Here is a 12,903-nt window from a genome sequence, read left to right on the forward strand (position 1 = left end):
TCCTCTCCTCTCCTCTCCTCTCCTCTCTTGTCCCTTCCCATGTCAGGTGCAGGAAAATCAACTCGGCCTCTATTCACTCCCTTATAGCTCTCCAAACAAACCATATACCTCCCCAAGTCATAACAATTTACCCCATAGAGACCCATGACAACTACCCTGTATTACTTTCATCAAAACTCTTGCCCCCATTAACCACATACTCCACTGCCCCCTTGGAAACCTCCAATACACTCTGGCTGGTTCCCATTGTGGGCCATTGTTGAATGTGCCCCTCTTAGCCTACCCATTTATACCTTTCTGCATCCCCTAGTGCTTCTCATCGTTCTCCCCAGTGTGAACCCTGTCTTTGAGTGGCTTTTCTCCAACCTGAATATATCCTTCCCCCGAGCGCCCCATCACTCTTTAAGCACACACCGCTTTGACGTTGAACTTCATGCACCCATCATCTGTGAAACCGTAAACACAGATTTCACCCCTGATCTGGCCTAAACTGCTGCAACTGTCTTTTCTTAGCATATGAAAATTAGGCACAACTGAAGATGGATGCAAAAAAAACTGTGTCGCTCTCCCAACTTATCACACGCTGCTTCACCAGGAACTTTTGGCATCACATTGGAGTACCTTTTAGCGTCATTTTTCAGCTTAACAGACGTCTAAAAGTTTGTAAACATCAGAAATATTTGCCGTGAGTCTGTCGCCAAATGTTTTGGTGCAATGCAACATGTGGTTGTTGTTGTGAAAGGTTGTATTTTAGCCCAAACCATGGCCTTTTCCTAATTGTAGTAGTTTTGGTAGCTAACCTTAACCAAACAGCAAGTTAAAATGAGATTGAAGCCACAAAATATTACAAAACAAAGTGAAAAAACACAAGGGTCAGACATGGGATACAAACCTTAGTATGAAAGTTATTCCTTCAAAATCTCCTATATGTCTGTTTGCATTGAACATTGATGCAGATGACACATGTGCACCTTATATTGCAAGCTGCTTTGACAAAGTGGCAGTATTTAACGCCTTGAGAATGAAAATGGGTTGTCAAAGAATATATGCCTATGGAGGGACATCTTAACTCTATTTTAACTCCAGACTGTCACCTCCCTGCAGATTTTATACATGTCATGTGGCCTATAAAAAAAATATACTGTTTGTGTAATTCTCTTTAACACTGGTTTGGTTGAGCTGCTCCAAGTGTCTTACTGTAAAATGTCAAGTTATGGGAAAAAAAAAATACTATTCTTACTTTCTGTTTTGAGACCAAACATGCTGAAACAGACAGACACAAACCCCTACACGACACTGACACACACTAACCTTCTTTGAAAGTTGGGATTATCTTACACAGAGAGGAATGCTATAGTGAAGTAATTGGAACGTGGGCAGCTCTGCTTGCACAATGACTGGTTATCTGTGGATTAACTTAAGGCTGTAACACGAGATCAGCTGGTGTCCGTACGCTACCTGACAGTTCACCACCTGATAACGCAGCGCCGCTCGCTACCGTTTATATCTGTGTCATTCCCTAGCGGTAGCGTTAATCATGTGTCTGTTCTGTGTTTGTTGTTTCAGGACACTTTGAATTGACATCGACTGCACAAGAGCCCACTTTTTTTTTTGTCTCTCTTGCTCTCTTTGTCCATCCCACACTCTTTTCCATCTGGCTCAGCACAGGGAGGGCTGTTTTCTCTCACTGGTCCTTGGCACTGATTTAATTACTTATTTGTTTAGTTTGTCATATTCTAAACTTCTCTGGCTCCGTGTTTTGCTGAGAGCCGAAATTTTCTTCTCCCCCCTTCCTCCTCCTTGCAGCATTCCAGTCAGTCTCTCCCTCTGCCCCTCACTCCCTCACCTCCACCGCCTGATATTGTGTGCAGTCTGTTGTTTAACTTTTTACCCAAGTTTTCCTACATTTATTTTTTTTTTTGTTGCTACACTTTCAGTTTTTTTTTTTCCTTATAATTTTGTTCTTCATTGCCTCTGTCATTTCTCCCACTATTTACCATTCTCTCCTGGCCAAATAGTTTCGGTGGTCTGTAATAGTCTCCAGGGGAGTCTGATTTGTCCTCCACCCTGTCAAATATTATACAGATCGGTCAGTGTTACTCACAGGGTGGATCTGGACACGTACTCTTACAGGTCAAACAGGCGACCTGCTCACAATTTAAATTTGCACAGCTGTTGATCAAACAGGAGTCACCCAGGATTTATCATGAGAAACAAATAAACACCTTCACAGTGACAAGTGCAGGTTACATGCATGTACAAAACTTACATTATAAGTGAGATTTTTTTATTCAGTTTAGAGAAAAAACAAGATCAGAGAGGGCACAGCACCTAAGAAAAAAAAGCGGTTGTAACTTTGAACTGACATGAGGTCGTATTTCCACACCAGAACGTCTCAGTATCCTGTAGTCACACTGACTGACACAGTTTTCAAAAGTATCTGAAGCATGCAGCATGCAAAGAAAACAGTGGTTTTTCTGTCAGTTACTGGGGCCGTGGAAGTTTACCTGATTGGTAGTTTTCCAGTGGATACAGGGAAACTTTTTTTTTTTTTATTTCTAAAGAAACCTGTATTTTACTTTGGCAATCAATGACGATATGAAACACATTGAGTAATACTTCTGTGTTATTGCTTCAGGCATTACCAAGTGTGTTAGCTCAAAAGCAGAACTTTTATTTGAGTTCTGTCAGTTCAGTATTAATGCAATGCATCCCAGAGCTTCCTGCTAACCTGAGCAGTTGGGACAGCTTGTCTGTGGTTGTTGCCGTTATGGTAAGATTACTGCAGGCGGCAGGATTAGTCACGAGTTAAAGATCGTGGTTTTTTAAGCTTTTCAAAATGTGAAGCTTGACTGACGCAAAGTTGTTTTGAGGAGTGTGTGTCCAGTAGGATGTCCTGGCAGTCTGTCTGGCCTGTGGAAATGTTGCTGATTGGGACTTGGGATAATTTGGTTATTGGGTCAAGGTTTCTGGGTGAAGGAAGTGGTTACATCATAACCGAAAGCTTCCAGCAGAGGCCTTTCCAGAGCAGCTTTACTTCTGACACAGTTAGCAGATGCTATAGTTTGACACCATATATCTTTATATTAGAAGTTTTCTTTTGCTTATTTTTCGTGCGCAAATAGTTATACACTCCCCTGGATCACTTGGCATTACTTTAAGCTTATCTCAGTGGGAGAGGTCCTTGTTGAGTATTATCTTCGGCAGAGTGCTGCTCGAAGGTATTTGGCTTGTTTAAATAAGAGTTCACGTCACATCATCGCAGGAATCCACAAACATTTTCATAACTCTGAGCGAGTTTATCAGCAATTTGCAATGAGTAATATATTTAAACGCGAAGTCCGTTTCTGTATTCAGTCAGTTACAGTTATGCAAATTTTTATTGGATTTATTTCCTGTTCTCCCAGAGCCTTTGGTGCCGTGTTTCAATCCCTTGCTGCTCATTAAAGGACCCTGTTGCTTGCTTTGTGAGGATTACAACGATTACAGCGCCCGCTCTCTGCAGGGCACCTGACTGAATCAGTCAGAAGTATGGGGACCAAAACTTCCCTTTAATTGCCTTTCCCTTCTTTGTTGTCTTTGCAACATTCCTCTTTCTTACCTGATATTTATAAGACATCGGCACACCGTTTATCTTCCATCCGGTCTTTTGCTCGCTCCGTTTCTGTCGCTCTCTCCCTAAGCGGATCTGTGTAAACTCTGCTGTGGGATATTTAATAAGCAGTGAGAAGTGTTCACATAAACACCATCCCTCAGCAGCAGCCTACACCATTTTGACATCCATGTTTCATCGCTTAATGAGGGGCCAGAGAGGAAAAACACTGATGGGCTCGCTGCCATTTTAAGCACTGGAGATCACGAATGATGTTTTCATATGTCAGTTTAATGGCCAAAATTGTGTGTACTTTTAAACTCGTAAGACATAAAACCTAACAGCTCCTTGTTATTGAAAGAATGTTTGCTCTGTAACAGCAACATCTTTCACCTCATTACAATTCCAATGTGCCTTTGGTTTAGCATGCCACATTTTTGAGTCATGATGTTTACGGTGATGCAACGTCTCTGAGCACACTCTCCCACTTTGTGTGGCTCTGCAAGCTGGAAACATGTAGTGCCGTTGTCGTGTTTTCCTTTTCTTCTTTGCTTTTAATTCTCTATCAGCATCCACAAACCTCCACGTGGTTCTGCAGTCCAGACAGATGCAGGAACGTACGCACCACTGGGGTCGCTGCATGGACACTATATGAGTAACACGGCGGCCGGAGGAGGAGAGGGGGGGTAAAACTAGTTTTTCAGCAGTCAAGTCTGGCTAGACTTATTTTGTCCATGTTTGGAGAGAGGAAATGAGCGCTGTGTGCTGTGGGGACGTCTCTGAGCTCCCCAATCCAAGACGGGGGCCGAGAGGTAGACTGAGAGACGGGCTAAAAATAGAACTGGGAGCCCAGGTCAGCTTCGAGCCAAAAGTAAAGAAGTGGGGAGCAGAGGGGGAAGGGGAGAAGAAAACATATGATGTAAAAAGAAGTGAAGAGAAAGAGTCTTTTGGAGAGGTATATATTATATAGGGGTCTAGATAGATGATGAAAATACAACTCTGAATTAGGTCAAAGTGGGAGTTTAGTGTTCAAAACTTTCAACAAATTCACAAATGTTTTACACGAGAGTTGGCGGGCATGCGTGTGCACTATGTGAAAGAGGAAGAGCGAGAAAAAAGGGGAGTGAAATAATGAACCGATGGAGAGCTTAATCTGGGCAGTGAATCCTGGTGAAAGCTCCCAGCCCGCCATCTATTTTCTCATATCTTTTTTTTTTCATGTGCAGTTTATCATACTGTAACAGCGTGCATAACCAAAAATCTCTCATATCTCCCCTGCTGGCAACGACGGAATGAATAAATGACCTATGAGCTCACGAGAACTTCCTGTCGGAGAGACACGGAGGGTAGGAAACGTGGAGTCGAGGGAGAAAAAGATGAGGATGAGATATTGCTTCAGTTTGTGACAGAGGTATGTTGCGCTACAGGATTTAAAGTAGGAGGAAAAGAAATATGCTGTCGTTGGAGGTGGGGGTCAGAATAATGAATTTAGAGAAGTAATGACGCCGACATACCCACGGAATATACGCAGAGAGTGGGGATGGTGAAGTTAACAATGGATATGAGAAACGGTTATTGGTTTTGGGGCCCAAAATATATTCATAGGTTCGTTTTACTCTTTCTTATTGTATAATAAAGCACGAGCACAATGAAATGCATTCCCTTGGAACGTCATAACACAAAAAAAAAAAAATTGGATGAGAGTACAAGGGAAGAAAATCTCCCAAAGTCTCTCTAGAAATTACAACACGGGAGAAGTGTGTACATTGCGTTTTGAGTGTTTCCTGCGCATTACCACACTCAAATGGTTCAGATTTGAGCTCGGTTGTAGTGGAATGCCTGGATAAGTGATGACAAGGCCTTCTCCGGCACGGCTCACCATCTGCTTCTGTTATGTTAATCTTGAAATGGTAGAGCGTAGCATGTTTGGAGGTATTACAGGGGCTCTGGTAGTCCAAAACAAACCATCTCTATTGTTACTGGCTCAGCCTTACAGTACATCGTGTGTGCATGCGCCTTCCCGTGTGTGCGTGACTGTGTTTATAAACTGTATGGATGCCTTTCTCCTTGAATACTTAGAAAATGGCTGTATATTTGTTTTTATAGCAGCACTGAGTGGCTGGCTGTGGTAATGATGCAAGGATTTCATTCCTGACTGTTAATTACTTTAAAATGTTGACGCCGTTTCAGATCGTGACATCATCGCCGCTTTCTTTTCTTCACTCTTCGTGCCCCTCGTCGCTCTTAATGATGGCCTCTTTCCCCATATTTCACATGTCTCTTCTCTTCTCTTCTCTTCTCTTCTCTTCTCTTCTCTTCTCTTCTCTTCTCTTCTCTTCGTCCCTCCCTCTGAGGTCATAGCTGGCTATGTTTGAAAGGTGGGCTGGGAGACACAAGAGAGTCTGTTTTTCTCATCAGTCTGTGTGAGTGTGTGTGCTCTGTTAGGGAAAATTTTACTACTTCTGAAACTGCTTATGTTACTGCACTATTACAGTAACTAATCAAATGGTGTAGACAACAAAAGCAACACGAAGGGCATCTGACTGGCATACTTGGAGCGTTACAGATCATGGTCAGCTACAGATCAGAGACCCTGAAACTGTTTCAGTCTCATTGTTTTGCTCGAGGACACTTTTACAAGAAAAACACCTATTTTGTGAACTTGAACCTTTACCTTCAGCTGGAGGAACTCTATCTCTGTGCTCACTGCACCACACTGCTGGCATATCCAAATAATTATTCAGTGGTTTACCACAGGTTTCAACATTGTCCTCTGTTACTACAAAGCTACTGTATGTAGTAAAAACACAGCTGTAAAAACACGCAATATGCAGGACTATGAATATTTACAGGCTCTCAGATATTTCATTCCTTTTACGACAGTGACGAGGAAGTTTTGCATCTTTTGATGAACCACAGAAATGCTGTAATGCCGGTTTTCTTCAACTGTACAGTTGATCTTGAGATAAAACCACTGTGTGGGTGAATATTCCACAGAATGATGCTATCAGAGGAAGTAAAAAAAGGTTTAGGATTGCACTTGTTTGTTAGACAGACAGAAACATCATTGTACCATTTCAAAGATGTGCGTCCTTGATCAAGAAAGACCAGATGAGAGGGGACAATAATGTTCACATAAAGGCTCTGATTCTACAATTGTAACGTTTATTTTATACATTTGTCGTTAAATCACTAGATAGATATAGATAGACACTGCTCAATGTTGTGGATTTGTAAACCCCTTGACTTTGTTAGTCCTGGCAACAAAAAAAAAAGCCTGAAAATAGGATCTCTGCAGAGTCCATCTCAGTGAACGCTCTTGCAGAACAAAGACCGTCCCACAGCAGTGCATCCTCGTGTGCGAGCCTGTTCCCTGTGGGTGGAGAATTTGCGCATGCAATTAAGACGTCCTCAGAGGCACAGCGACCTTTGACCTTGACCGCATGTGAGTGGCAACCTTCAGGAATGTTAGAGGAACAAGGATCAGTAAATGTGCCTAAGCTCTGGATGTTGGTGAGACTAATGAGGGAACAAAGTGTTGTTTTCTATAGTTGCAGCCGGACTAATCCGCAAAGAGATATGTGAGTGATGCAGGTGACACAAAGCTGACATAATGCTGAAGAGCTGTGGAAAATATACCCACAAGTTGCATTATATTCTGAAGAAATCTCAAATTAGAATACTTCACTTTGTGTGGCGACATGATAGACATACAGCCACACTTGTCAGCATTATTAGTACAATAAAAAAAAAAAATCTGAAAGGGCAGTGTCAGCCTGCCTCCACACACACCGGACCAGCATGCAGTTTGCTCAATAGGGCGAACAATATGGTTATTGTGTCCTCAGCACACTCCCATACTGACTGACTTTTGGTGTTCTTTGTTCTTTGGAGAGAAAGAACAAAGGCAGAATTGTTGTATCAGGAAAAAATAACAGTGATTCAGAGATGTGAACTGAGTTAGCTGGCCCCCTGTCAGCATGTATGCTGTTGTGTGTGGGTTTTTTTTTTTTGTATGATTTGTACAATTTGTATAGTGGACAAAACATTTTAAACTGATACGCATTCTTTTCTTACTCCTGAAACACACACACACACACATACACACACACACGCACACCATTCACCTTTGGCCCGTTGTAATAACTGCTCATGGCCTCTTGCTACTCAGCTCCAGATGTTATTGACACACCTCCAGGAGTCCTACAGAGGAAAATTTACACAGACCCACAGTCAGACACAGACGCATACTTGTACACACACACACACACACAGACACACACACACAGACACACACACAGACACAGTCCTATAAAGATCTGACAATTCATCTCTCTGCAGGCCACCTTGTAAAGTCACTTACACCCACGCACACATGTACACAGTTGAGCTTTAAACACATGCATGAATCACGATGATGTTAAAGGCGTGTCATGTGAAATAACACGGAGGTATCATTTTGGATTCTGAGCCAGCGGTGGGACATTGCGTACCTTAATGAGCACAGAATCCTACTTGTCTTTTCTCATTGGTTGATTATGAAGTCACCGCTTTCTGTCTTGGAGATTTTTCAACAACGCAAACGCAACTACCGATCTGTATCCTTCTCATATCAATCAATGTGCTCCTAATTGAGGAGCGGCATTGTATCTCAGTGGTCTCACGAAAACACTTTACGAGTTGTTGAGTTGCCACAGCGATAGTCGTCTGCCTGAAGGGCGCGGTGGGACAGGTTTTCACCTGCAAAATGTCAAAAAGCCCATAGCTGTGAGCAGCATTGGTTGCGTTTGCTTCACATTCAGGAGTCGTGCGTCTGTGAGGCAAACACTCTGAGTGCTGCTTATTGTGTTGCAGGATGCCGTTTTGCGTCGCACTGTGAAGGCCTCCGGCGAACAACGACAGGAAGGGACGTAGACAGGAAAAAAGTGAAAAAGTGCATGTGTCACAGTTGAAAAGAATTCTTTTTTGGTGGCGTATTGTAGTGATGCTTTCCACTGCAGGGAAGCTTGTTATGTCTGAAACAACGTTCCAGTATGTGCAGTAAAACATCTGGCTACGCTTGTGTACATCCCCGTGTGTCCCCTGTGCATAATGAAAGATTGAACACGCCAAACACCCTGCTGTCCACGTGCTCAAGCTTGAATATAAAAGTTTTCAATGTGCCTTCACTCTCAGGTGCACAGGAACCGCATGAGTTATTCATTTCAGAACAGTCAACACTTCACATGTGTCTGCCATGTCTTTGTCCCTCATTTGTCTCTAGCTGACCTGTGTGTGTGTTTCTATGTTCACAGGGCCTTATTTGCATATGAAGGAGTCACCAACAAGCTCAAACTGGCTGACTCAGGAGGTAACGTGGACTGTTATGTTTGTTAGATTTTGAAATTTGAACAGCTAAGCCCACAAAAGAATAAAACTCATAAACTTACTTTGGCTTCACATGACCTCTTGTGTTTAGAGAACATACTGCATTGCAGTACCCTACTAGTTTGCTATAAGAAGAAAGTGCAGTTTTATATCTCATCAATATCTGTCTTCCTGTGTTATCTTCAACTTTTCCTGCCTTTTCTAACAGCGGGCGGTGTGGTAGAGCTGGCAGAGAAGTTTCACATCTCCAAGCCTCAATATGGACTGTGCAAAGTGGGTAGTATGGAGACAGGAGCCCCCCGGATTGCTATGATCATCTGGGTAAGTGGGAGACGGACTTATAGGGGTTTAACTCAAGCGTGTGCCGATAACAACACACATACCAGCACAAATTACAGACAAACACACACGTACGCTTTGTACATATACATACATATGAACATGGCAGGGACACACACACACATGCGGTCTCAGACTTACCCTCATTTAGAGAGAGCAGAGTCATTTTGCAGCTGCCACATAATGGGTTTAACAACTTATGTGGTCACGTATAGAAAAATCTATGCACTAATTAACCTGTTAAATCCCTAAGCTGCTTGACTCATACATATTGTATGATCCTGTTTTGACACAAGCTTATTGGGCATTTGACATGTGGCACATTTCACTGAGAATGTGGTATAAATATAAATCACATGACAGAATATCTACAGTGCCTATGTTCCTCTATTTCAGATGTAATGTGAAAAAGTAATATCTTTAGAAATTGTCTTATTTTTATTAATTACAGGAAGGTAATACATACAGCACCACAAGGAAAATGAGCCTTTTTAATCAGTTATTTAGCAAAATTATCCACTGATGTAGCATTCTTTTGTAGAAAAAGTGAACGCTTGACCTCAGAAGTTAGTATTGTACCTATTAGCAGAAATAAATTCTAACAGGCATTTTTGCATCCAGTCTCTAATGTTGGTTTGCACACATTGTCGTCCACTTTTTCATGCAAAAACGTTTTATTTGCATGATTATTTGTGCATTCTCTGTAATCTACTACCCATTTCAAATCGCCCCCACAACATTTCAATTGGTGTCGAATCTGTTTTTTTTTTTTTTTTGGACAATACCCATCCGTTTCCTTCTTTTTGAGCCATTCCTTGCTTGACTTAGTATTGTGCTTCCAGGTCCACTTCCAGTTTAACTTCAGCTTTCAGACAGATGGTCTCAAATTATCTACAAGCACTCTTTGGTATGATGCAGAATTCATAGTTGAATTAATGATTGCAAGCTGTCCAGTCCCAGAGGCAGCGAAGCAACCCCAAACCATAACATCTCCACCCCCCTGCTTCACCGTTGGTACGAGGGTCTTCGTCTGAAAAGTTGTCATTTGGTCTGCGCAGCACATGTCTACTGGTGTAACTCGTCGTCGTTTTGGTTCTTGGAGACTTCTTTATACATTAATCCGTCTCTTGTTGGGCTGAATTTGCTAAACAAGCTGGCAGTGGTTTGAAACCTACACACTTGTGGATGATTTTACCGTATGGTGGAGTGACTTATTCCAAGTAATTTGGATATCTTTTTAAATCCCTTGTCAGTCTCATAGGCATCCACGAGTTTTCTTTCTGAAGGCCTGAGGCAGTTCTTCTTGGCATAACAATACCACCCACTTTAAGGAAGATCAGACCCAAGATGTTCGTCTTATGACATCATTATGAATCCTATTGTTCCCCAGCCTGTTTCCCTCACGTCTTTTTTTAGTTTTCTCAAAGAGAGGTATGATACGCATGTAAGTGTCTGCATCCTGTGTTTGTCCCCAGGTCGGCCAAAATGTGGATGACTACCGAAGGACAGAATGTGCCAGCCACCTTCCAGACGTCAGGAAATTCTTCAAGGTGCAGTACATCAAGATGTGCCTAATAACTGATAACCAACGTTTGGATTTGCACATTTTTATCCAGTATTTTGTCTCTTCGTTTGGCTAAACTGTTTATTAAAAATGACATAATTGCACTTGTGAAATTTTCCACATTGGGGAGGGACAGAATAGTGTCAGTACATATAAACACCGTAAACATTATTTATGGCACCTTTTCTCTTCCCAAATTTCTTTTGTAGAAAAAAGTCACATTCCGTTCTATTTTGTTTATCCTGGACCTTAGACTTTGTACTCTAAAACTATATTTATACCCAGTAGTTTACTTAGTATTGTTATGAGAGTTTCCTGTCCTCAGTCCCTTTCCTGTTCTTCCTGGTGTGCCGGTCCTGTGTATGTGTGGTTTATCTGCCATGTCGCTACCAGGGCGAGACTGCTCAGTTTGGGCTTAAAAACTCTAATTTGTTTTGGTGGAAGTCATGTAATAAACTCAAGTAGCGATACACTGTAAAAACAATCGTAGAAAAAACTCATTAAATTGATAAATACAATTAGTGTTGAATATTACTGATTCAATTAATACGCTAAAACAATAAATTCATAGACATTTCTATGATAGGTTTTGCTATTTTACAGATTTTCTCCTACATGAATATCTTTATAATAGTGTTGACTCAATAACAGCCACATTTTGAGAGACAAAAAGACCATACACCGCTATTGATTGCAAAACACAAAATTTAAAATGTCAATTTCACAAATACTTATGTAGAGCCCTGCAGGAAGAACTGAAAAACTAAAAATCACCTTCCTCTGCATTACAGTCAGTAGTTTGGGGGAAAGGAAATACATAACTTGTTAACTCTTAGACTGTTATGGATATTTAACCCTATTCAGGACTTTTGGGGTCTTTTGGACCCCAGGCCATTTGGTTGAGGTGACAGGTGTTGTTCTTTTTATTTTTGAAATTCTTTTAAAATATAAAAAGAGGGACATTTGTCATGCATTTGGAAGCAAAAATACATCAACTTATTGGAAAATTTATTTAACATAGTATGAAAGTCTCTAATGAATACCAACAAATATTGTACACATATTCTTTCTTGGGGTCCAATGGACCCTGGAAGACCCTCTACGTATGGTAACATGAAAGTCCTGAATAGGGTAAATAAAATTTAGATTTTTTTCCAGTGATATGAAGTACAAAGTATTCAGTGCATATATGTAATTTTATGCCTCATGCTTGTTGTGTCTGCAGCATATGAGCAACACTGTCCATTAGCATTTCAGCTGCAACCTCTCCTCTCCATCCATACCCCCCAAACTGTGTTTATTTAGCGTTTCAGTCTAAGTAGGAGCCGTTTAAATGACTCCTGGGTTTACTAGTTTCCATATAAAGGCATCACCCAGTCAACTGCAAAAGCATCTGTGGAATGTTTGTTGTTTTTTGTCTCTCTCTTTTTTTTTTTTTCAAACAGCGAATGTCGAGTCTGGGGTTTTGTGAGCAACTGTCTGCAAACCCACTAACCCCCCTGTGTGTGTGTGTGTGTGTGTGTGAGAGAGAGCAGTCTTGGACGTGTGTTTTCATGTGGGATTTCAAAATTGTAGAGAAATGATTAGTTGGTGGACATAGAGGACAGAAAAATGCCTCTCGCCTGTGAATTGTGGGAGAAATGTGACCTCTAACCTTAGCAAACACACACACACACACACACACATTACCGGCTGGACCTGTGTCACGACAACACCAATAAACTGAGGTCAATACTGTAACTGCTAACCTGTACCTCTGTGAACACAATGGAAAATGGAACAGAACCAGTTTATTTTAAGACCGAGACAGAGGTTCAAACTTTGATTTATTAGTTAACGCTGATTCAGACTTAAAGAGAACATCCTGTATCCTTGTACAATGCATGTCATAACGGTGCATATGGATTCCATTTGAAGGAACATTCAGACTTAAAGACTGTGGCGATGATACAGAAGAGTGGAATCCCATCTATTATTCATTCTACGCTTGCCAGCAGACGTGACATTTCTCACACCCTGTTAAAGCCACGTAATCACCTTT

General features: G+C 41.5%; 1 protein-coding gene across 2 annotated transcripts in view; it reads left to right on the forward strand.

Annotated features, from left to right (window-relative positions):
• Nucleotides 1-12,903, forward strand: part of LOC103362444 (drebrin-like protein A) — a 33,675-nt gene that overhangs the window by 8,750 nt on the left and 12,022 nt on the right. For both annotated transcript variants that reach the window (XM_008288804.1, XM_008288812.1), the window contains exons 2-4: nucleotides 8,887-8,942; nucleotides 9,168-9,280; nucleotides 10,774-10,848. In XM_008288804.1, coding sequence (XP_008287026.1) covers nucleotides 8,887-8,942; nucleotides 9,168-9,280; nucleotides 10,774-10,848 — 244 coding nt within the window. The remainder of the gene's footprint in view (nucleotides 1-8,886; nucleotides 8,943-9,167; nucleotides 9,281-10,773; nucleotides 10,849-12,903) is intronic.

The sequence above is a fragment of the Stegastes partitus genome, unplaced genomic scaffold (assembly GCF_000690725.1).
Source record: "Stegastes partitus isolate 25-593 unplaced genomic scaffold, Stegastes_partitus-1.0.2 Scaffold13, whole genome shotgun sequence".
Taxonomy (NCBI): domain Eukaryota; kingdom Metazoa; phylum Chordata; class Actinopteri; family Pomacentridae; genus Stegastes; species Stegastes partitus.